The sequence below is a fragment of the Danaus plexippus genome, chromosome 6 (genome assembly GCF_018135715.1).
Source record: "Danaus plexippus chromosome 6, MEX_DaPlex, whole genome shotgun sequence".
Taxonomy (NCBI): domain Eukaryota; kingdom Metazoa; phylum Arthropoda; class Insecta; order Lepidoptera; family Nymphalidae; genus Danaus; species Danaus plexippus.
In genome coordinates this window covers 7,414,892-7,440,311 of record NC_083540.1, presented here as the reverse complement: position 1 = coordinate 7,440,311, position 25,420 = coordinate 7,414,892, and the positions used below count along the sequence as shown (strand labels likewise).

General features: G+C 30.4%; 4 protein-coding genes across 5 annotated transcripts; all 4 read right to left on the bottom strand.

The window, feature by feature from the left end:
• Nucleotides 1–65: 65 nt before the first annotated feature.
• LOC116779127 (protein rolling stone-like) lies at nucleotides 66–6,374 on the bottom strand. The gene is made up of 5 exons (XM_032673305.2): nucleotides 6,236–6,374; nucleotides 5,145–5,422; nucleotides 2,929–3,039; nucleotides 1,519–1,714; nucleotides 66–850 (listed from the first exon to the last, which is right to left on the bottom strand). The coding sequence occupies exons 1-5, from the start codon at nucleotides 6,253–6,255 to the stop codon at nucleotides 631–633; spliced, it is 825 nt and encodes a 274-aa protein (XP_032529196.2). The 5' UTR covers nucleotides 6,256–6,374; the 3' UTR covers nucleotides 66–630.
• Nucleotides 6,375–6,523: 149 nt separating this feature from the next.
• On the bottom strand, nucleotides 6,524–8,493 carry LOC116778991 (protein rolling stone-like). Its single transcript, XM_032673112.2, has 4 exons — nucleotides 8,135–8,493; nucleotides 7,925–8,035; nucleotides 7,483–7,672; nucleotides 6,524–6,783 (listed from the first exon to the last, which is right to left on the bottom strand). Exons 1-4 carry the CDS (start codon nucleotides 8,448–8,450, stop codon nucleotides 6,561–6,563), a joined length of 840 nt encoding a protein of 279 aa, XP_032529003.2. The 5' UTR covers nucleotides 8,451–8,493; the 3' UTR covers nucleotides 6,524–6,560.
• A 669-nt stretch (nucleotides 8,494–9,162) lies between these two features.
• Nucleotides 9,163–11,942, bottom strand: LOC133320833 (protein rolling stone-like). The gene is made up of 4 exons (XM_061529683.1): nucleotides 11,438–11,942; nucleotides 10,922–11,035; nucleotides 10,422–10,608; nucleotides 9,163–9,519 (listed from the first exon to the last, which is right to left on the bottom strand). The coding sequence occupies exons 1-4, from the start codon at nucleotides 11,748–11,750 to the stop codon at nucleotides 9,330–9,332; spliced, it is 804 nt and encodes a 267-aa protein (XP_061385667.1). The 5' UTR covers nucleotides 11,751–11,942; the 3' UTR covers nucleotides 9,163–9,329.
• Nucleotides 11,943–13,106: 1,164 nt separating this feature from the next.
• Nucleotides 13,107–25,357, bottom strand: LOC116778746 (protein rolling stone-like). 2 transcript variants are annotated; one of them, XM_032672760.2, is made up of 5 exons: nucleotides 25,199–25,357; nucleotides 20,818–21,211; nucleotides 17,573–17,683; nucleotides 17,200–17,395; nucleotides 13,107–13,811 (listed from the first exon to the last, which is right to left on the bottom strand). In XM_032672760.2, exons 2-5 carry the CDS (start codon nucleotides 21,128–21,130, stop codon nucleotides 13,616–13,618), a joined length of 816 nt encoding a protein of 271 aa, XP_032528651.2. In that variant the 5' UTR covers nucleotides 21,131–21,211; nucleotides 25,199–25,357; the 3' UTR covers nucleotides 13,107–13,615. The 2 variants fall into 2 exon arrangements, with proteins under 2 accessions (XP_032528651.2, XP_061385666.1); XM_061529682.1 differs by having other exon boundaries at nucleotides 20,818–21,200; nucleotides 25,199–25,337.
• Between the last annotated feature and the right edge of the window lie 63 nt (nucleotides 25,358–25,420).

Here is a 25,420-nt window from a genome sequence, read left to right as displayed (position 1 = left end):
TCCTGAAACTGACTATCGATATTCTGTGTGACGATTAGTTTCTGACATATGCGATATTTTTTAGATTGTTTTTTTTTTTGTTTCAAATGTCGACCGAAGCAACACATGTTAATGACTCTGCTTTTTTTAAATTAACATTTTATTTGGTGCACTTAAGACACTTAATATAGTCATAGCCGAGACAAAAAGGCTAACGTTAATTAACCAACGCTTCAGACGCTTTACGGAAAAAAAAAAACTAATTTCCAAAGCCGTAAAGATACATACTTCAATCAGATTAGTTTTACAAATCATAGCCAAAAAAAAATAAATTCAAAAGAAATAGAACGAGTCAAAAAATTTTTTTAAATTAAAGCCTCTTAAATTTTGGCAGATAAAGATGTCGTCTTTGATTAGACGACTAAGAGAGAAAATGAAGTAAATACCTTATAAATTGATGTTCGAAAATGCCTTTATAAATGATATTGGTAACAGGATTAATACATTACAAAAAAAGGAATAAAAGGAAAACCTCATGTAGTGAGCCTCTAGTCTAAAAATAATCACAATGCTTGTCACACAACGATTGAAATATTTCTATAGAAAGCTATTTACGTATTTGATTCGTCTAAATTAAACTACAAATAGACATCACACTACTCCTATTGGCACGTGTTGGTCTGGTGGAGTGAATGGAAGGTTCAGGCTGGTGGTTCTTACGAGGGCCGTTGATATCTTGTCTCTGCAGAGAGTTAGCACCCACAATGATGTGTAGACTATGATAAGGCTCGCCGCAGACGCTGCGACAATAATCCCAGCTCGGAGAGGCTGTCTCCAATCTAGCACGGCGTATATGAACGGGTTACCAAAGCTGTGAAATACAACGTATAGTTTATGTTTTATAATACGCCTAAAAATAATATTATTATTTTGCATGCATTTAGCGTGTTATTATTATTTGGTAAAGAAATTTTATAGGGATGTGACTTTTATGTACTAGGATTCGTAAAGTTACACACACATATATACATATGTGTGTGCGTGTGTGTGTAACTCTACGACCTATATATACATATTATTATGTTAGGCATAAAATTGTTTGACATTGACATTTAAATTGAATGTTGCACGTTTGATTTTAGTGTTAATAATTGGAATAGTTTTGACGTTAAGACTGAAGAAGACGTAGCTTTCACAGAACTTGAAAAAACTCCCAAATTATTTCATCACTTAAATATACATATTATACAAATTTTAAATTATTTATAATTGTTTTGCTACAAATTCTACTAACGACACCATTACTTTATATTTAAATATAATAAACACCTTCTGTATTACGATCGTTATTACTTATTGCACACAAACATTAATGTTTAAATTAAATTATATCTTGTGTTAATAAAATTAAGTTTTACAAGTGCAAGTTGATAAGTAAAAGTTGTCTTGGAGATACTATAATACGAATAATATAGATATCAGTTATAAGGATGACGTTAAATTAATGGTATTTTAAGGAAAAATAGATAGTGAACAAACCTGTCGGTACCGCCCGCCGCGTAATATATACCCGTAAACGCCGCATACCACAAACCCAGGCCCAGGGGTTGGTAAATATGTAGGAGCATTAATGGCGTCCTAGATAGGATCACTTCAGCGAACACCACGCATGAGTTGAGGCCGTGTGTCGCCACGTCCAGCCAGAACACTTCTGGGCTCTCAACGCTCTGGTCGTCTGGAATATTTTCAAAATCCAACGATAATTATTTCAGATTATAGGTACTTATTAAATATCTAGACTTTATAAAATTCAAATCAATGCACATAGTTACTGTGGTTATATATTGTATAAGGATGAATGTCGAACGCAATCATTTTTTTTAGGTGTAATGTTATATAAAATTTACTACTTATAGTTGTAGTACGACCAAAGTATTATTATACTGAAAGTAAATGCTTTTTGTATTATTTCGCGACCTTCGTTTTATTTTATCATTTTTGTAATCACAATAAAAGATGAATTGGATTTTTATTTAACTAACAGATTATATAGCATTACGTATCTTTGGTGTCAGTTTTCTAAAAAATTTGGAAGAAAAATGTACCGTGGTCAACATTATTGTCCTGAGTTTTTGTTTAATCAATTAAAATAAATAAATATATTTTATTCTTTCAACACCTAAATAATGTATTTAGTATTCTAAAGTAAACATAAAACTTCAGGCTTGAAAAGTATTGCACCTCGACATTCCAGGTCGTTACATTTTCTTTAAATTGTTAAGAATATTGAAATTTTAAACACATTTTTCGTTATAACTATAAATACTAAGGTACAAGTGAATAATCTCTTAGACTTTGCAGGATACCTCGTGTTTTGGTAGAATATTAGATATTATAATTTTTAATAATGAGCTGTGATAATACTAGTCTTTGAGAATAAAAATATTATACTTATTTTAATAAATATTACAAAAATATAATAGCAACCATTACGTAACAGTTGCCTAAACTACAAAAAACAGATTTCATTATAGAGTTGGTGTCATGACTAACTGATTGCCTCTCGTTATGTCATTTAAGTGTTACCATCACTGAGTAGACTTATTTGTTAAAATAGTATGAAAAAATACAACAAAGGCTTTTTTTCACATTGAAACAAGTTTTCTTGCATTGTATATATAATCCTCGGACCACGCTAGACTCGCGTCATCACGTAATTGCATATAAATTACTAAAAACGTTAACATTGAACCTATTTATAGTTATCGAAGGACGATTATAATAGCAACATTAAATATGAGTTTATTCTTTGTTGATACCAAAGTGTGTAAAGAATCGCACGCAGTAGCCGAGATTAATGTATTGTTTGCTTACAACTTTATATGAATTAATGATATGCTAAATGTGTTGTATATATATATATATATATATATATATATTAAATGTTACCTGGATTGTAAAGAAGAATCCAATAGAGTCCTGTGATCATGATAGCAATGGCGATGCAGATGTTGTAGAGAAACCAGTACATGCTGATGTACCACGGGAGATCACTTCCATCTACAAGCGATATAAAATAATATACAAAAAGTTCATTAAACACGAAATTGTTGACAAAATAGTAACAAAAAAGATATAATCCTATTTTTTTCGTTTCTTTATGAGATCGGCGATGTATAATTAACAATACACATATATATATATATATATATATATATATAATAATAAATAGATATTACAAGACAAGAAAGATCCTCATATATTTAAAATTCATATAAGCGTTAAGGTCGTGTCAAAGGTATTAGTTACGTCGGGTAAGGTAGAAACGTGTAAATATTATTCGTGAATGGCATTGCAGAGTTATGTCATGTCATTAAACATGTGGAGCAATCAGCGAACTCGCAATACAGCGTTATAAGCATACAAAGAAAGTAGGACTTGCTCGAGGCTTCAACATGACACGAAAATGACTATTGGGAGCCGGAAAATCTTTGACTTTTCATATTATGATGAAGAATTGCCATAATGATAACTTCTTTATCATTTCTTTGTTATTTACGTAAACATGACGTTAGTATTTGCGTAATCTGAAGGCAATAGACTGCATAGATAGCGGATATGAAAGACTGTTTACTGTACATAGAACTGCTGTTAGGGGCCGTCGTAAACAAAAGTCCTAGCTACCATTGAGTGTAATGTAAACATGTCTTCGATTAATGTTTTCGTTTCCATTCACTTGCACTATGTTCCATCGTCGTTAGAAGTGTGAAAGCTTGACGGGCGGGAATATCAACACGGTTACGTTATATTGAAGGACGAATATTATGACATTCAATACCGGTCCCATTATGACGAATTTTCCTTGAGGCACGGCTTAATCATTCAAATGGATTTGTACCGTCGGATAAAAATGTATTGTTTTCAAATCGAAAACAAATTACGGTATAAAAAGAACGTTTTTTTTTTAAGTTAGAAGTAGCCCAAGGTCTCATTTTTTGCGTCAGTGTCGTTTGTAAATAATCAGGTCGTTATAAGTTACATCAAAAATGTTTTCTGTTGGAACGTTGCTTGTTATTTTAATTGTTTTTTTTTTTGTTTTACAATGTAATCGCTCACTAGAACTATTCTATAGTGTTTTATTTATTCAAACATGGAATTCTATACGTTTATGGGGAAATACTTTGTTAGATATCTACGCTCGACATTTGTTAAAACACACGTTTTTTTAAGATTAAAGTTATTATTAACTATCTGTAACATAAAACGTGAGTAAATTCCGTAAATAAAATAATTTTTAGGTTAGGTTAGAAGACTTTACATAAATTTTATGCTTAAAAAGAAAGTGTGTTAGCGATGTTTTGAAGCAACAAAAAAAAAAACTTGTCCATTAATACCAGCTGTAAAAACCCCAGAACAATTCCGTCTTTTTTATTTTCCTTGTGTTTAATTATAATTTGAATTCGTCTCGTACGTGGAGTTTACGCAGAGTTAAATATTCAATTATTATAATGCGGTATATCTCAAGTGATGCAAGGAAATGCGTTTTGTTATGTAAACAGAAGGATTACATTAATAGTTCATAAATTTTCCGCTATCGGATAACTTAGAACATTATAAAAGTCGTGTTAATTTTCTATGATTATCGACTATTTATATTTATGCTTTAAAATTAAAAAAAAAAAGTTTTAAAGAAAATAAATAACAAGATTAGCAATTACGTATGGATTTCTAACAGGGAATTAATATATGCGATTTAGATTTAGTGTTCTAATATCTAATATCCTAATATCCTAGTTTTCTTTGATAAATCAGTTGCTTCTGTCAGTCAGTGCAATAAATTTTATCGGTAAAATTTTATCACTCACCTTTTATTTGTCACGTGTACATACGTTACATTACCTAGTGTTCATTGTTTTGTATTTTTGGATTAGCAGCTTAAATAATAAATATATGATAACGAAACCTCATATAACTTTATCAAAACCGTAAAATCATAATCCATTTAGTCTGTAACCGACATTTTGAGTTTAAATTCAGTAGCCGTTGAAAGTAAATTGTAAATTAAAGTATTGGGTATAATTTCTAAATTTTAAACCTTTCAAACCTTCAGCTCTCTTATACTTTGAATGATTTAATTGTCAATATGATAAATAAAAAAAGCTTACCTTTTAACTTATGGCAGACCCCCAAAATAGAGATCAAAAGTCCACTTAAAGTCATCGAAGTAACTAATAGGAGTCCCCAATTAGTGAGGTATATAAGCCAGTACGAGCTGACACCGGAGGTGAGCGACCATACGAAGATACCCGTAGCCACACAAGCCAGGAGGACTCTCACGATCAGCATCGGCACAACCGAATCTCCCGGCTGCCATGACGTCAAATAAAAATCACTCAATCTCTCATGATTCCCTACCCAGAAGTCAGATATCGAAATGCTCTTCCTAAAAAATTTCACCATATTGTCACTTTTAACTAGAACATTTGCATTTCACTTCTATCTGATGGCACTATTTGATAACAGTTTCGTAAGACGCTCCGCGATCAAGTGAGATGGACGCGATTTTTTTTATCAATGTATTATTATCGGCGATCAATTCACATTTCACAAACATTCCCCAACGGCTAGGAATATGAATGGATCTGTACGTAATTGTTATGATAATAGCTAGTCTATGTTTTGATTGAGGCGATCAGACGTAACGTGTGATCGATTAGACGTCAGTTGATGCTAGCAGGTTGGTGGGCGACTGGCATCGCGGCCGCTGAACGCCGCGCCGTCCGTTTGCTCGAAATGCCTCGCTTTATGTAACTTTTGCAAAACATAACTGGTTTTGTTCCAATGTCAAGAAACATTAAACCTTTGTGAAATTATCATTAACCTTCCGGTCCGTTCAGATTGACTGTGTGACGAAAATCCAATTAAGACTAATTATATACATTATTTAACGTTTATTGAATGTCTGTATTCTATAATCTAATGTTGTATTGCGTTGCTGTAAAATATAGGTACACAGTCGAGTATAACCTGCATGTTATCTATAAATTTACCGTCGTATTAGTCTCGTTGTTGAAATTAAAAAAACACTTTACGATATGTAACTTTACACTTATTGCTTATAATTTCATAAGATAATAAAAATATTATTCTCATTAACAATAAAATTATTTGTGAATATTCTGTGTAAATTTCATTTTATATCAATAAATTTATTGTGTTTATATTTTTTTATGTGCATATCACTCAAGCGACTTACGAGAATTCGGCGAGGTACATCGTTTAATATGCTGATTGTTATCAGGTATAATTAATTAATTATTCTCTCAACATATTATTTTACTTCTAACAACAAGTATTTTATTTTTCTTCGCAATCAAAGAGAACAGCACTATTGACATAATGTGATACCTACTATGATACTTATCTGTCTTATTTGAATTGTTTGGTTCGGAAATCTAACGTATTATGGAATGGTTAAAGAGTTAAAATAATATTAAATATAATTTTAAATTTAATTCATTAATAAATAAATATAATTAAATTTTATTGTTCATATATCTATAAATTAAATTTTATATGACTCAAACGCTACTCTGCCAAGGCGGGTTCCGTAAAGCCTCAAGTTCAGCCGGATCGCTGGGTTCAGACGGTCGGGTGCACTTGGAGATGGCGTTCCTAGCTGCTGCTAGGGCGATTGTCACAAAATGTAAAAATATTAAAACGATTCCAGTTACAACGACAACGACAGACGCCGTCGCCGGCTCCCCCCAGTGCACCACGGGATATATCCAAGGATTCCCCAAACTGAAAAACATATTAATTTTAATGAGCTACATTCCATTCGGCTGTTGCCTAATTATAGTAGCATTAAAAATTTATAGCGAAAATTAATTACCGTGTTCTTTCGCCTGTTAAATATACCTATTAGTATTTTATATCAGTTATCGTTCAAGCGTCACAATTAGGTTTTGTGATAAGTCCTAAATTAAAATCGTTTTGATGAAATAATTATTACGAATAGCAATACAGTACTATAAGCGCTAGATTTGATTACAAAATATGGCAAATAACTGTATTTTTTGGGGTCAAAATGCTAGTTGGATCGTTATACGTACAACGATCACTAAATTAAGGGTTATTTTACATAAAAACGTCAGTCACGCAATTTTATTTTGCACAATAGGACGTGTAAATAAGTAGTCTTTTATAGATACGTAAAACATTATTAAATAGGTAATGGCTATTATTTCTTTTAACAGAGAGCGTAAAATACCCGAGATCGTTTCATATTTTCATATACTTAGTTGTATTGTAAATTTAACAAATATAGTTTCAATACTTTTCATTTGCAGGTCGTTTCATAAACGATACTTTAAATAATTAACCAAGCAATCAAGATCTTTTATTGGGTTCATATTTTATTTAATTGATAGAGTATAAGATTTTATTGTGGTTTTGTGTGTTATAACCTATATATTATATATCTGGCACTATTATACTCACGGATCTTTCCCGCCTGCCACATAGTATATGAGGTTGAAGAATACATATACCAGAGCGAATAGGAAAGGATGTGTGCAGTGTACGATCCGGGTAGGGTGAGCTGAGCTGATCAGTTGAAGGAACATTATTAAGGAGTTGATGCCGTGAATCGCGATGTCTAGACCCTTGCCCATTTCCTCTTGGAAGTTAGCTGTATAGTTATAAAGAAATGTATTTGCATTGTATTATTGATGTACCTATATATTATTATAACATTATAGTGATAATGCAATTTGGTTATCATCTATATAAAAAGTTTAAAATTTATTATTGATTTAAATAATTAAGTAATGCTTAGCCTGCAAAAAAAGAGTAAATAGTCAAGCCGTAAATTTTAATATGTTGTGTCGTTTTTTAAAAACAACAAATAATTAAAATAATGATTATAACAAAATTATCATACCGTTGTAAAGTAATGTCCAGTAAAATAATGTGATTAGAAAAGCAACTGGCACCGAGATGTTGTGTAGCACCCAGAACGTTTTGACGTACCATGGCAAACTTATATCGGTTCCTGTGGAAAAGAAATAGCAATATGTTAAACGGACGTATAACAGAAATATTTATACAGGAATTTTTAGCAGTAATAAAATAGTACAAAAAATTTACTTACCAATCGGACCCGAAATGTAGGTTTTGGCGGAGACAGCAACTCCAAACCCAGTAGAGAGAACCATCAACGACAATCCCCAGTGAGTCAGATATAGGAACCAATAACCTATATGAAACTCACTCAATCCATAGAATGTCATAGAGGTGATTACAATCGCAAGGGAAGTTAGCAGCAGCAATATCCTCCATATCAGAAGCGGTATCGGTGATTTTGTTCTTTGCCAAACACTGATGTAAAAATCCGTAGGGTCGTTGTGTTCGAGGGTAAACATTAACAAATTAAATTCATTTTTAAAATACTCCTTGATAGCACTCATTTTTAAAGCTACAACCAACACCTGAATATGTTATCACCGTATATCATATTTATAGATACTGGCCTGTATGACTCAAGTTAGTTATCACACCCCAAAATTTAATCTACTTTCTGTTTCTAAATCTTGTGTCACCGTCGATTTCTCAATAGATACGGTATAAGTAATCCATACTGTTGTGAATTTGTCATAATTTTAATTACACATTCTTAGTATTTTTACTCAAATTATTTGTTTTATGAATATAAGTACACATTTTTGTGAGTTTAAAAGTCATTACAAGCCTACTTACTAACTACTTATGTAGGTACATCCGAGAAAAACTTATGTTTTAAATGATTAATTGTTAAATAAATTAATAAATATTCGGTATATACATGTATGTATAAAGTTTAATAACTTAGCTTTCTGTCATCTCATTCATTGAAAGTTGTAATTTGTTTCTTTATATATAAATTAAATTTTCAATGTTTACAAGCGTAAATCTCGGATATATTTTTCTTCGTATATTTTAAGACAGGTAAATTTTAACTTAAAATATTAGCCATCTTGATATACAAATCAATGAACTATTCTCGTTATGAGCTTTAAAGAAGGTTATAAATGTGACTGTCAGGATATATTTATTTTTATATTTTAATATTCTGTTTTTAAAATAGTTCAAAAACAAAACAGAATATAATTAGGCGATAACAAAAAAAAAAAGATATAAAAAAATAATAATATAAATATTATATTTATCTAAAAAAAATTCTATGTACAATAATTACAATCAGCATTAACTAACATGAGTTAGTGAGCAGAACTAAATATCATAAATGACGCGTTACCTTTGGGATACTTTTAAAAAAGTACGTAAAGTGCACAATTCAAATTTAGAATCTAGTACTGAGACAGGCTGAACTTGCGAGTGTTTCGTCCACAGGACCTGGCGATTGCGTCTCTGGCTTCTGTCATGAGAGTGACGATAATGTGCAAGATGATGATTAAGATTGCGCTGAAAACTACCGTTATTCCAGCCACTCCAGGGTTAGACCAGTCCAAAACGGGATATATGAAGGCGTTACCAAACCTACGTGAAAAGAAAATGTGTTAAGTTTAAACGCGTGGCATGGCAAATACAACACCAACTAAGTTAGTTGTATTCCTTTAAAGCATTTGGTTGTACATATTTTGTTGTTTAATCGTTATTTTTTTTCCATGAAATAATTCCGTTTGATTACCTCTCATTTTAAAATACTTTTTAGTTATTAAATTATCATTGCCAATAGTGTGGTATCGATGCAACGATTTGTAGACTAAATACTTATTTATTTTTATTTAGATGTACCTACCGCTATAACTTTTTTTTATATGTAGGTGAAATATGTAAACAATAATCCGTGTGCTTAGTATAAGTTCGCATCGTTACTACATACGGAGCGTTAACGGGTTTTCATTCATAAATCTGTCACTTATATTTTTAACGTCGGTAATTCAATGAGAAACGCAATCGCTTCGTATGTGTTTACAGTAGTCAGTTTTAACTACAGACGTGATCGTCAATTTAAAAATCTATCCTCATACAAATTCGGTATAAGTTATATAAACTATAAGGAATTTCCTTGTTTATTTGTGGCCTTGGCATACATTTGTTTTCGTTATCAAACCCGACATCAGTTATGAAGGTCCGCGTATTGATGGTTTTAATTATATGGAATAGATATTGTTATTCAAAAGGCAAATAGTTTAATATTATTTTAGCCTTTTTTTCACATTATTATGTGTAAGCCGTTTTTCTTAATTTCGACTTCAAAATATGAGCTGTAGTTAAATACTCTATTCTGTTTTTATGCGTTTATTTAGTATGTGAGGAACTGCTCTTACAAACTTCAAGTCCAAAGTGGGTCGAGATTTTTTAGTTGTTTAGTTGAGACAAGACTATTGTAAACTAATTTTATATATATTATCTATTGTTTGTGAGTAAATACTTACGGGTCAGTGCCACCAGCGAAATAGTAAATGACATTAAATATAACGTAAATGACTGCTAGTATGATGGCGAAGTAGAAGTGGAGCAGGTTTGAGGGATGGCTGGCGGTGAAGAGAAGTACCAGCATGAGGACGCTGTTTACGGCGTGGATTAAGATGTCCAGCGCGTAAGACACCGCGAACTCTTGATCTGGTGGAAATAATGGCACCTTAAATTGCACACTCTACCAACGAGTTACTCGACTAGGGGACAAATCAACCACCAAGTGAACCATCCAATCAGTTCACCAATTTTTGAAAATTTGAAGCCAATTCGGTCTTCCGTCGAACTAAATTTTGACATGTTACTTAGTTTACCATCTACTTCTGAATTTAATATTGTATCGATTCAAATACTATTTATTTCTTAGTTAAACAAAACAAAACTCACAAAACATATAAACAATATTAACACGTGAGTTCTGAATAGTTACATCTTATTTGTTAGATATTTTTAAACTTACTATCGTTGGTTAGGAAAATCCAATAGAAGACTGTGATGAATATTGCAATCGGTATAGCCGTGGAGTAGGATACCCAGTACGCTTTTATATACCACGGCAAGCCGAAAGCAGAATCTGCAAACAGATAATTAGACTGAACATTTTCGTTCTTTGATTAGTTTAAGAAAAAAAAAAAATGTTGTACCTCAAACAAAGCAATAATAATTATCTTGATTACAAAGTAAAGCGTGAATCATCGAAATTTATCAATTAATCATAAAATTAGGATATCTGTGAGTAAAAGTTATGAATAAAAATGGTCACTGTCACGGCTTTTTGCAATTACATATGGGTTTAAAATAAGAATTGCTTATTATTTAATAGATAGATATGACATATGTATTATAATGTGAAATTTTTTATCGAATATTAATTTCATTAAAACCCACGAAATATTCTTATATCATTGACAGATATTAAGTAACGCAATGATTTTTAAAAATATTATAAATAAAAAAAGTGACAATTAATTCTCACCGACAGGTCCGCCGTAGAATGCTTTCGCTGAAACTGCAAACCCAAAACCGCTAGCGACCGTTATGAGCACTAGACCCCAATGTGTTAAGTAAATTGGCCAAAACCTTAGCGATAGGACTGTGGATGTTAAAATAAAGGAGACCAGAATTATTCCTAAACATGCAAGGAACAGGAGCCCCCTTATTATTAATAAAGGCAGAGCTGATCGGTTGTTCTGGAAGCAGCTCTCGTAGAAGTCGTATGAGGAGTCATGTTCCAATTTAAACTTCCTGATTTGGAACTGTTCTTTGAAGTAATTCTTTATTCTGCCCATTTTTCTGACCTGGTCTAATTCAAGACGTGCTCTATGGACGGTATGAACGCCTGGAGTGTACAAAATATATCTTTTGTTATCTCCGATAAGATTTTGCGATCAATAGCAAAGGTTTTAGACAAACTAATCATACATTTCGATATTGTTTCTTGTTCATATATTAATTATTAACAATTAGTTCTTTCGATAATTGTTTTGAATTTATTTTCGTTGGATTTATAAAGAATAATCCGGGGACGTGTTTTTGGGGGAATTAAAATAAAAATGTCATGATTGTATGTCTAGGAATGTAGAATATCTGTGTGATAATCCTATCACCATAATAATAAAAAGATATAATGCTAACGTATAATAAGTGTTCATACATAACGGTTTATAATAAAACAATCTTACGTTATTGTTAAGAGTTAGATAAGGTTGCGTTTGGGTCGAGGTAATTTTTTAAGTGTGCAATATTTTTAAATGTTTTGTCAATCAGACAGCTTCAGATTTGCTTATAACGCTAACTTGATAAACCTGCTTGTCTCCTTAGTTTCAAACTATGCATGTATCGTTAGTCTTCAGGAGATTATCACAGAATTGTATCGTAATATACTTTACAAGATCGTTTTGAGGTTTTAATTTTTAAACCTAAGGATCACTTTACTATCACGTGTGAATTTTATGAATTAAAAACTTGTAACTCACCATATATTAGGTATGATGACCGAAACTTTGTTTTAGAGATTCCAAATTTATTGTCTTTATAACATATATCTATCGGCGCAAGCAGCTTCAATGACGGATGCAACATGGAAATAACTGGCATCAATTATTATAACAACTTATTGGTCGTCGTTACTATTGTTAAAAGTAAAACGAAATCAAAGAGAATAGAACTATGTTTGAATTCTGGTTTAAATATGACGTCTGGACGCACAACAGCGGACTGCAGAGTTCAGCGAGTGCGGAGCATAAAGAACCTTCGAGAAATACAAGAACATTTAGAAGAATTGAAGTTTCATTTTAAAATATCTGGAACTTACTGAAACAAGTGACATTAGAGACGTCAGTGAGGCTGGCGTCCTGTCTTTAAAATAATGAATTTGTAATAAAATCCGATATATCTAATAATGACACAGATTTAGAAATGACAGGAAATGGAAACCACATTATTAAATAAAAAAAAAAGCATCTGAAAAAAATTTGAACGTGTAGGACGAAATTATAATTTAATTATACTGGTTTTAGAAAGCATATTTTTTTTATTTATCGCTTATTTGAAATCTAAGTAGGAAAGCTTTTGACTGTAATGGAGTGAAAAGAGGTATAGTTTTTGTTCTGATGTAGGATTTTTATTTACGTCATATTAAACAGTTAAATAATAATAGTATATTTAATTTCATTTACATTTATATATCTAGACATAAAAACATTCTACTTAACTAAGAATTCTTACATTGAAAGTGTGATTGGTGACAAAACTAATGTCCTTTGAACTTAATGACATATATATTTTCGTTTGAAAAATAAATCTGTGTAACTGGAAAAGTGCATTTAGTTCAATAGTATCGATATGGTTTGTGATTGAGGTGACTGAATACATTCGGAGACTGATTTTTCAATAATAAAGAATGTATTTGCTATGACACAGTTAAGTTTATAGGTTTACGAACTTATATAGTCATGATGAGATGAATAACTTCATATAACTGAATTATCACTAAAAGTATGGACGAAAACACAAAAAAAAAAAGAAATCAATATCACAGCAGGATTTAACCATTTCGAGAAACATAACAATAAGGTTAATATAGAGTAAATATGTATATACTGATATTTGTATTATATTTTATTACAATCCTAGTATATTGTAAAAATATCAGTCAGGCTTCGAAACCATCGTTGTACTCTCCGCTTTTGTCTTTATCAAATTTTCGTATGATGAAGTCGCGGATGGAGGCTACAACTACGGCGAGGATGTGCATCAGGCCCAGGAACAGAGCCGTCAGCGTCACCACCACTAGCGTCTGAACTGGCTTCGACCAGTCTATCACTGGATATATGAAAGCGTTGCCCCATCTGAAACAATTAACACTGTTAGGAAAGAATTATAATAACAAAGCGCAACAGATTAAAAATATATTTAGTGCAAAATTTTATTAATCTACATACTGTAAGGTGTACTTTCTATAATGTTATATTAAACATAGATTATATCGATTTAAATGAATAAGTGTAGTGAAATGTTTTTCACAGATTTATGATAATTTATTTGTATTAAATTCAAATTCGTCGTAGGTCAAATAAATATCGATGCGATTTTTCATAATAAAATAGTTTACAACGGCTGTTTATGTTGGATTGTTTGTGTACGTGTTGTAATTATCAGTCATTGAATTGTAAACAGTCAATGACTTTTTGCATTAGTATGCGTCGGCGATGTCTGCCGGTCGAACGCTTCATATTATCCGCTGCCTTGACTTAATGATGACGATCTTCATATATAACAGTTTAGCCTTTTATAATAATTAAATGTATACAAACACTTATATAGTTTATTTTTTACAAGCCTAATTAATAATAAAAAAATTATTGACTTTAGTACATTTAGTTGAATTAGTGTGTAATGTGGTAGATTTAAAATACCGTTTCATTCAGTTTTAGCAAGTTTTCGTGACTTTTCATATATTTTTTAAATGAAAACAACACCCGCTATAGGCCGATTCGACTAAGGTTATTGTTATTTTCTTCCGTATTGTGATTTTATAAAAGATAATGATAGTTAGCTATTACTATTATTTATAAACATAACATACATATATTACGTACAAAGCCCAATAGTTGTGATGATGTGTGCGTTTCAAAAATTACAGGATGTTTTGTTTTTGACATAAAGTAATTTCCCTTTCATTGTTCTTCGATTTGGTACAATACAATATTATATGTGTGTTCATTACAGTAATAGTACAATTTAAATTCGAAGATAAGATAAACAATAATTTATTTTAGTTGAAGTATTATATAATCGGTAGTTTTGAGTTAGAAATATATATATATTTATAAGTATTTTTGTTTACTCATTTCATATATATGACGTTTTCAAATTGAACTTATTGGAATGATGGAAAAGTTTTTTGTATTAGTCTCGTTATACACTTCCGTCCAAGCAAATAATGTACTCAATTATTATGGTTACTAAATAAAAAAAGCAATTTCGATGAATAGGGATGTTAAATACACAGAAAATAAATAGTTATTCAGCCAGGTACAAGTTTAAATCTTTCTTTTACATATCTTGCAAAATATAAATATACAAGAAAAAACAAAACTCTCTTTTTAAGTTCTCACAAAAGAGTAAAATAATTTTGTTATTAAACAAAAAATATTTGTTACATAATATTAATTAATTAATAAATTTTGAGATATGGCAACCCTCAAATTGCAGTTGTTATGGTAATATCGGTATTTAAAAAAACATATTAATACATTGGACGTACGTTTTGTGTCTATTTTGCAACACTGAAGGTAGTTATCGTGTTTAATATTGACGTTAAGGTCATGTACACATACATACATAAAATGAACATATCAAAGCGAGCAATAAATGTAAACGTAATCCGTTTGTTGGTAGAAAAATATTATAATTAAATACTTTCAATGGATCGTTAAGTACATCTAAATTGTAATCGTTTAGTTTTCCTTTAACATTGCGACTCTAAAAGTTTCGCAGAAATAACATACAATTTTTATTTATTTGTTCCATGCATTACAAAAAAGTAACTAAATATAATTTTTAATGTGACACGTGACAGAAAATTACTTCCCAAATTAAGTGAATCCGGAATATCACGATGTCTACATTAAATGATTTTTAATTAAATTTTTTGGATAGCAATCCCTATTTTAATGTACTATGTATTGAGTCATGAGTGACTTAATTTTCACTGTTAATAAATTAATTTTTACGAACATTGTTCCACTAGGCATTTTAATAATTTATATAAAGATACCACTAATAAGTTAAGTAGATGATTTATTGACATAATACTGAGATAACGTAGATTTACAGAAATTATTATTGATGTCATTTTGACGCGAACGTAATATTTAAATATTTGTTTTATTTTTGCGTTCTTAACACGGAATTGTGATGATGTTCTTATATTAAAAAAAAAGGAATATTTTATTTTTAAAACACCTAAAGAAACCAAGGTTATCAGGAAAATCCCCAAACAAGCTATACGAAATGATGCTCACTTTGAGTTATTTTAATGTGCTGTTTTTATAAAAAATCGTTTTAAAAATAATAGTTCTATTATAGGTCTATATTAAATTTTAGGTTTATATTAAGTTATACGAGGCAAGCTAAATGAGGGTCATATAAAGACTTCACAGAGTAACATCTATCAACTTTAACTATTCTGTCAGTGTTCAAACAAGTTTGAACAAGGTTTGCAGTCAAAATAAATACTATAGTTTGTGAATGTATTTAACACGATGTTTGGTTATGATAAGATGTCCTTGTGGAAAGGAAGGATGTGGGTAAATGAAGCTTAGAACCCATTCGGATGTTACATTACGTTATTCGCAAAGATTTATAGAATATTTTCTATGTATGACATTGAATCTATTGTATTGTATTGAGAGAAAGAGAACCGGAGAAAAATAGTTTTGTATATTTTATCTCATTTTTTATTCCATCGTATAAAATGGTTTGAACAGTTCCTGTGAGAGTTACTATGGACTTAATTTGAGAGCATATTGCTCTGTTGAATCATGCAATCTGTATCCTAGCTGTGGATAACATAATAACAATGTGTTGACTGGTTACTGGTTATGCACTATTTTTATTACTATTTTAGTTCCCTCTGTGACTTATAATAATAATTAATCTAAATGAGAGTCAGTCAGTCAGCGTAAATGTTTATAAGAACATTGTACGAGTATTATTTCAAGAACCGAAGTCAAGAACATCTACCTTTCCCTTTTTATATTGAATGTATGTATAAATCTAATATATTACGAAATATTTATTATCACCATAACAGCGGTTATTAATGAAATTATATATATATATATATATATATATATATGTATGTGTGTGTGTGTGTTTTTATATAAAAAATAAATATTGGCTAAACTATTAGTAATGCGGCAGTCGACATTAAGTTATATATTTTACTTTGTTTCAAACCAGTTAAGCGACTTCCATATAACACTGAGCTAATTACAGGACGAGATTAAATATGTTTATTGATCACAACGGTTCGTAATTTTCAATAAAACAAAACTTAAATGAAAGAATAAATAGACGCGTTCATCTCATGTTAAGTTGGGTTAAATCATTAGTGAGATATTTCACAATAAAATAAACCCTTGCGGTTCTTAAAGCTTGTGTTGTGCGGTTGCATGGTGTTGGAGATTTTTTTTAAATACAATACATTATGCAAAGCAGTAATAAACTCACGGGTCAAGCCCGCCGGCGGCGTAGTAAATCATTGTGAACAATAAGTACACCCCCGAGAAGTAGAGCGGCTGCATGATGTTCACCAAGCGGCTGGGTTGAATTGACATCACCAGCTCCACGAACATTAGACCAGAGTTGACTCCGTGCAGCATCACGTCCAGGATAGGGTTTGGAGCGTAGTTCATCTTCCTTCCAGCTATAATGTGTACTTTTAGTAATGGCTAACGGAATAAAGAAGTCGTCTTCACTGACTAGAAGTTGATAATGAGACCTTTATTTAGATTTAAAAAAAGATTGTATTATGTCTATTTTAGATGCTATGGATTGGAATTATATGGGAATGATAGCTGACCCAAAATATAATCATACATACGTGCTCTCAGTATGGCCCAGTAGAAGAGCGTAATGAGAAAAGCAAGAGGCACCGTGATGTTGTACAGAACCCAGTACATCTTCACGTACCACGGCAGGCCTCGGGAAGGATCTGAAAAATTTGATTACTTAAAATAAAACATTAAAAATTATTAGCTAGCTAAGTATAAGAAAAGTGAAAGGTACATTGGACTGATTTATTTTCTTTAAGATTTTGTAAATGGTGTTTGTATCAAATAATTAATTATTGAAAAGTATTATAAAAATTGTTAGTGTGCTATAAATCAAAATATAACATTTCTTTCTGAACATACGGACATACGCACACGCCCACATACACGTGCACACCCGCTTAAACATATGAAACATTTAAATAATAGTGAGAAGGTGGTACTTGTGTGTCCATTTGACTGTTTATATTTATAAGAAAAAAATCGAAAACTACAAAAGATATTGAAAATACATACAAATAACTTAAAAAAGAAATTCAGACAGTTTAATTGTTTGTCGGTTAATAAATTTGCTTTTTATTCCGTGAGTATGAATCCGGAAACGTGTTAAATAATTTGCGCTTAAAAAATTGTTTTCTTTTGACAAACTGCAAGTTCAGAAAAAAATTTAAGGTATTTCTAATTCGGGTACTTCATAATAATATATGTATCAAGCTCTTCATTATTTTAGACAACTAATGTTAAAGTCGTTTTAACGTCCGATTGTTAGAATTTATTAATTTGAATGAAATTATACATGAAAGTAATCTCTCCATATGCTGTTATAAACAACTCCAAGTACCAATAAATTTTTGAACAGTATGCTTAGTACTGGTTTGAATTCGTCACACAGCAAACGAAGCGTAAACGATATTAATATTTCCAATTTATCATATAACAACCTACGTTAGTACTGTAGAATATGAAGATTTAGAGTGAAGAGACAAACCTAGGGCGCATACATTTATCAGGCATCAGCTAAACAGTACGAAATTTGCGGAAAGCGATAAAACTCTCGTTGCTCAGTTGGAATATGAAAAGTGGCATTAAAGCTACAAGTTGCATATAATAGAAGGAAACGTTTAAATGCAAATTTAAGCTTTAAACTATAACACACAATAGGTTAAATTGTTCGGGGACAATTATAACGTTTAAAATTTACATCTTAAGATATCCGCACGCGGGTTTCATAATGCCCTCAAAATATATTATGATAATTATATTCACACATAATACTCAAGTGAAGATTACATTAACTAACTTAAAAACATTACCCAGCACCGCGGCTACACGTTTACAGCGACACTCACTCAACAACATTAACACTGGCTCACAATAAAAGGAATAGGTGCTTTTGTATGTCGTATGTGAAAAAAAAGTTTGACTAACTCACAGTAACTACACATTAATCTGTGATAAAGGCTCTTCTTTGATATACTATATGGAAGTATTAATTTACAAAACTACGAAATTTTTTATGCTGTGGCTTCATTCGCAATACGACATTTTTAATATTGGTATTGGTTCAAATATTGGTTGACAAATAATTTAGTATTGAAATTAATTCGACTGTTAGACATAGAGTAGCGAGAAAATAAGTCGATGAGATGTTTTAATGTCCTCGCTTTAAACTTGGACTGTTTTTAAATTTGTCACTCAAATTGCTAGAGGAATGATTCCTGGCTCTGGCGATAGACCGCTAGTATAACATAATGATATACTTTATTTATAGATTACGCTAAAACTAATTTATCAAGAAATGTTATTTATAAGAAATTTCTTTGAATTGTAGTAATTTTTGTAGGTTTTAAATCTTTCAACCAAACCTATATATTATAAATTCATTATAAAACAAAACTATTTATTTATATATATATATAATATGTAACAGAATAATATTTACAATAAATATTGTCCAATAAGAATGTATAAAAAAAAATTAGCGAAAATGTTTCATATTAATTTTTATATCTGAGTATTCTCTTTGATCTTTAACAAACTTTTAAACTAATAGTAGCAAAATTGAAATTGAAAACGTTATGCTGGTTTATATTAACAAAGCACTGTATCTCACTGTAATTTTAATTACAATTGGTCGTAATGTCCGTCTATAACTGTCCGTGTTTATTAAAAACATTCTTTTAATTTAATTTAATGTTCTAATTTAATTTTAAACTTTTGAAATTTGACGGTCAACCGCTCATGGCCGGCGGGTCGATCACTACATGTTATGTTAATTGGATTTTAATGACATAAATACTTTTAAGTGATGTAATATAGACCTTCACATAGTTACCATTTTAGCATGCATATATTCTAAATCTGCGAATCCTCGGCAAGTTTATGACATAGTCTAGGAGTCACGTCACTAAAAAACACATCACTATAAAACGTAATGGTCCGATTTTTGTCTTACAAAGTGTATATATATTTATTCAATAATATTTTTTATTTACTATTACGAATCTTTATTAATTAAATCATCTTAATTTATTATTATAACTATGAATCTTTTATGGTTACTTGTCGGGAAAATGTTATATTCTGTTCGACCTCGCTTAAAAATGGCGGTGCCTTTATATTTGGACATGTAATGCCAGAGGACAATTGAGACTTGAATTTTCTTATTATATGATGTTATTAACAAAAATTATGTAAACAATATCGTTTGTTATGTTAATTTTTTTGTTCCTGTTGTATTTTATATCACGGAGTATTATTTACAAATTGTTGTCACAGTTACAGCGTCTTTATTATTGTGGTAACAGTCTATGGAATGCGAATGTCATTAATACAGAAAATTTTATAATATATTAAATTCTAATACGTTTCTGTGGACGTAGCCGGGACTATCGTCTTTGCCAAGCATTAATTTAATTAACAGAATGGGGGCGGGCTATTTGCGTGTTGCTACAATGTTGCTGCCAATCCCATGTGAAATGTTTATGCTGTGTCTTGTAAAATTTTTTATAGTAAATATATCGTATCATCGTTTGTCATATATTTTTATATTTTATTAAAATAGGTCGTATATGCTGTTCATAAACTTAGAATCTTTCTCGGTTTTTCCTATGTGGTATATATTTTGTGTCATGAAAGTAAACGTAGAGAGCCCTGAAATGTAAAAGGACAAGATGCATCATACCGATATCGTGAACGGAATATTTGTCCCAACAAGGAACTCGTTTATTTCTAAATATGTGATATGAATAAATTTGATAGCTATGTATTCTTGACATGTTATAATAAGATTTACCTGCTAAGTGACCGCGCATCGTTTTCACAGCCACTAGGATGCCGAATACAGATTCAACGAGGATCATAACGAGACCCCAGTGTGTCATATATAATAGGAATTTCTCCCGCGGTCCCCAGAAGCATATTGTTGACCAGCAGATTATGACTAACGCCCAAACACATATCGGCACCCGCCAGATCAAAGGTGACAGCCTTCTATGCCAGGACCTTCCGAATGATTCCGCGGTTGCGTTTCCTTCCTTGATGGCCGCTGTGCAGCATGTGTAGCAGTTCGCTGGCGCTTCTTGTTTCCATATCATTAATTTCGACATTTTTTTGTTTGTATAATTTCAGTCTTTTTTTTATCACTTAATAAGTTCTTTTTATATTTCTGTCGTACTTCTTGTTTGCTTCTGTAACAAAAATGATTGTAATTAAAATTTCTATCATACTTAAATAAATTAATGTCTTCCTTGATGTACTTCAAATATGCTGTTATGATTTAATAGCATTAAAAATATTATGTAAAATTTAGTAATATTCTATTTAATAATTAATTTATCAGTTTATTTTTATTTTTTATATATTTGAATATAACATTGAATACAGAAGACAAATGTAAATATTATTTAAATATGGTAACATTTTTTTTTTTTATAAAATTTTTAAACATGTTAACACTTATACGGCATTGAGAGAGTGAATTAGAATTGGCCTTCACCTTAGTAATTTGTTTCATATTGTGTATGTTTGTGTTATTAATCAATATATAAAAGTCATTATAATTATATATTTCGCATGTTCAAGTTGCATTTCATATACCCGTTATAGATATTCAAGATCTACTATTGCTATAAATTTCTTTTAAATGCCATTAAGTCAAGGTGAGCTATTATGGCGAATGTTTTGATAGACGAATCTGTATAGATTTGCACCTTAACCTAAATATTAAAGATAATCAAAAAGTATGATTGAATTAATCTGATTTATGCCATTAAAAATATACAGAAATGAAAGTTGTATTAAAGTTATGTACAACAATAGACGGTTACTCGACATCTTTTTAATATTTTATCACTGTTACGAATATACCAGTGTAATAGATTGTAACCTTTTTAGTCTCACTGTCAGAAGACTTTGTATTTAATCTCCTTTCACCGTAGCGAGATGGTTGCGAATAATGTTTATATAAATTGGCTTTTCCGATTTTTCTTCTGATAACTTGAAGTTATAAAAGCTTTTTGAAATATATATTACAACAAACAATCTTAAAGAATGCGAATATAGGGTCTTTGTATGACAGGTCCTATTTAAAATAGGCATTATTTGTAATTTTGGAAACATTTTTTTATCGTTCCCTTTCGTTTTTTATCAATGATAATAAATATTTATATAATTTTTTGCATGAGTTCGATTAGTTATGCAATTCTTCAATTCCCGTCATTAAACCTTCTTAACCTCCGGCCTATGAAAGTGAAAATAAATAAAAAGGAAACATTTAAACGAAGTAATGAAATATAAAAACTCTTTGGTGGGCTAACATCGAGATGTTTGAATTTGGAACAAAAGTTAATTCACCTTGAATGAAGTCTATGAACATTTGAGTTAGCACTTCAAACACGTGACCGTGAGCTTCTAACGTGATATGACGTTGTCAGGTTTTCGTAATTGACATTCAACATATAATATTTATTTGTTTCGATTATTTAACAAAGTCATAGTAACAAGTGGGTTAAGATCATAAATATGGTGAATTAATTTGGACGTCTCACGCTATCCTGTCCTCTCAGTACTTATTTATGCTTAAAATAAACTTATTATAGCCCATGACAATGCCCACCAGTTACGAAACAGTAATTTATTTCGTTAGTAGCATCTTTATTATTATCCTTATTATGTGAAATATTGTTTATTGCCCAGGTTCAAAGTCTTGTTACATAATTGATACAAATTACTCAGTTTTTTTTTATTATTTTTTTTAAATATTTTATACATGTGTATGTGATTGCGTAGTATTTTGTTTCTCTCTTTTATTGTATGATGTATATAAATCGACAATTAAGAAAGAGAAACCTTAAGTTTAGACTAAATATCTAAGGTTGTCTTTTACGTGATATAAGTTCGAGAGTTTTATTAAAATAAAATGTGTCTTTCACTTAATTCGGATGCGCCGTTCAAGTTTCACGTAAACAACAGGAACACAGATTAGACAAGATTTATTCAATTCCGTCTATTATCATTTCACTTACATTGCGTGATGAGTATTGAATTTATTGTTTAGCCTTGCACCAATAGAAATCGAAGGAAACGAACATTTGTAATGCGACTTCAAAGGATATTATATGCAATTGTTGAACATATTAAGGTATTAGTGAATTCTAAAACTATAATTTTGTGATGTTTTGTTCTTAGTGTAGTAATAATCGAGTTCGAGGAAATCATATTAAGTAGAGAACGTATGTACTTGTAAGTTTGTATACCGCGTGTTAGCTTTAAATAAAAATATAGCATTTTTGAAAATAATATATATGTATGTATATTTGATTTCTAGGTCCGACTTTATTAGCTTATGCACTGAAAATCACCAATGTAATAAAAAAAATCACTTTAGCTATTAATTTTAAAAATGTACGAAAAAAACTTTTTTTTTTATTTTAGTTATTATTGGAGTTATGTTTATTAAAAAAATAATGAATAAGGATATTTTCTTACGTGGAATGACAAATATTTTCTTGATATAACAGTAGTTTATTGCTAACATTTAAAATACAAAAATTGTTTACAAAACTTAATCGTTCTAGTTTTAGGCACAACCTGTATGTAATTGTCTGAATGTGTATTGTAAATGGGTGTAGTACAGGTATTCATTTTTGATCGATTATTATTTTTAAGTTACTTTAATGATATTATTAACTGACATTTGCACTTGATACGTACTTTTTTATGGATATTCACATAGAGATCCCGTACGAGACATTGTTAAAGATTTTTTTTTTTGGTTTCATTGTTAATAAATGTTTGTTATTAGCGATTTTCGAAGCTGTAATTATGTATATTATATATTATTTTTGTCTCTAACAAGGGAATGAATGCATGAACGTTCCGAAAATACTTGCACGTACAACGTCATGCGAAGTTCAATGTATAAAAACGTATAATAAAAGTTTTGATTTATAAAATCTCTCTTATATAAAAAAAAACCTTTTATGACATATTTATGTCGGTGTCAATTTATATATATTTTTTTATTATTATGCTAGCTTAGGCTTCATTTGCGCTGGAAATGTGGAATATTTTGTCAATGTCAACCTTTTTATATATCAGACTGCTTGTTAATAAGTCTTCTTAAATGTCAGAAAAGATATTGTCAATACATGTTAACTGTGAATAGATTTTTACTTTTGAAAAGAGAATGTTTGTAACAATAAGGTATAATTTAATTTGAAAATATCATATATATGTTTCATAATGCATTTTGAATAAAATCAACAAGCAATGTTACATGTATGGTATACAATTATTTTTATTCTATTGTATTTTAAACTTCGTATATATAATCGTCTATATAAAGACTACGTTGGAAAACAGCCAGGTAGGAAAACTTATGGTCTCGCGATCAAATGCTGGCACTTGTTCATTTAAATGGAAAAAATAATTATAATATATATTTAATTGTTTTAAAATCATAATGAAAATTGTAGGGAAATAGAAGCACTGACCAAGTTGGAACTTAATTGGGTTTTACTTAGGAGGACTTCAGTTTCAACAATAAGGAAAGCTGACAGCATAGACATAGATAAAAAGTTAATATTTTCTAATTTAAATTTAATTTTTTATATAAAGAAAAACTTGAAAGTCAATACTGTACCAGAATATTGACACATTTATTTAAATACACTCTCCGGGCCGTCATAAATAACCGTTGCTGCTTCTGATATATTATCTGTATTGACATTTTTTATGACACATATGCCACTGCACACGAAATAAAATGATTAAATGTCGTAAATTAAACAGCCGAGAGACTTGCTACTAAAGCTTGTAGCGAAACCGTCCCTTGGTTGTGTCTATACTTGCTACTAAGCTATATCAATTTAATTTTTTAATATATAATATTAATAATTGTTAATAAATAGTTTTCACTGGACAAAAATTTCTCTTCTTTACCTAATTTTTAAAAGTATTTTTGTTATATATTAAAACATATTATTCGACTGCAAGACGGCTTTTAAGTGAGGATACAAAAAGTTAGGACTGACGAAACATTTTTTATGATAGCAATATTAAACATATTCATTAGTTTTTGCCTGTCGGTTCCGGCAACAAACACTATACTATAACACCGACAATTATAAAATGAGATCAATATTTTGTATATTTTCATAATAATTTCATCTTACCATTACATTATTACACTGTCATCAACGAGATCGACACGGAATTTTTTTCGCGTATAACTATTCTTACGTCTTTTTTTTATATGAATTGAAAAAACGCGCGCGCCGTGCGCACCTACTGCGCGCGACTGAGCCTGTCACGAGCTCGATCCACCTGATGAAGCGAGATCAGGGTTAACATAAACAGAATTCAATCTTTAATGGACCATTTAAACGTAACAAACA

Excerpts from the sequence above, each read along its gene's own strand:
- LOC116779127 (XM_032673305.2), bottom strand. The coding sequence starts at position 6,255 with ATGTACCTCGCCGAATTCTC. Across the intron at positions 3,040-5,144 it reads GGTCTGCCATAAGTTAAAAG|ATGGAAGTGATCTCCCGTGG; the intron begins GTAAGCTTTTTT and ends TATCGCTTGTAG. Across the intron at positions 851-1,518 it reads GCGGCGGGCGGTACCGACAG|CTTTGGTAACCCGTTCATAT; the intron begins GTTTGTTCACTA and ends TGTATTTCACAG.
- LOC116778991 (XM_032673112.2), bottom strand. The coding sequence starts at position 8,450 with ATGAGTGCTATCAAGGAGTATTTTAAAAATGAATTTAATTTGTTAATG. Across the intron at positions 8,036-8,134 it reads CTACATTTCGGGTCCGATTG|GAACCGATATAAGTTTGCCA; the intron begins GTAAGTAAATTT and ends TCTTTTCCACAG. Across the intron at positions 6,784-7,482 it reads GTGGCAGGCGGGAAAGATCC|TTTGGGGAATCCTTGGATAT; the intron begins GTGAGTATAATA and ends TATGTTTTTCAG.
- LOC133320833 (XM_061529683.1), bottom strand. The coding sequence starts at position 11,750 with ATGGGCAGAATAAAGAATTACTTCAAAGAACAGTTCCAAATCAGGAAG. Across the intron at positions 10,609-10,921 it reads GATTTTCCTAACCAACGATA|ATCAAGAGTTCGCGGTGTCT; the intron begins GTAAGTTTAAAA and ends TATTTCCACCAG. Across the intron at positions 9,520-10,421 it reads TTCGCTGGTGGCACTGACCC|GTTTGGTAACGCCTTCATAT; the intron begins GTAAGTATTTAC and ends CTTTTCACGTAG.
- LOC116778746 (XM_032672760.2), bottom strand. The coding sequence starts at position 21,130 with ATGTCGAAATTAATGATATGGAAACAAGAAGCGCCAGCGAACTGCTAC. Across the intron at positions 17,684-20,817 it reads GATGCGCGGTCACTTAGCAG|ATCCTTCCCGAGGCCTGCCG; the intron begins GTAAATCTTATT and ends CAAATTTTTCAG. Across the intron at positions 17,396-17,572 it reads CTGGGCCATACTGAGAGCAC|CTGGAAGGAAGATGAACTAC; the intron begins GTATGTATGATT and ends TACACATTATAG.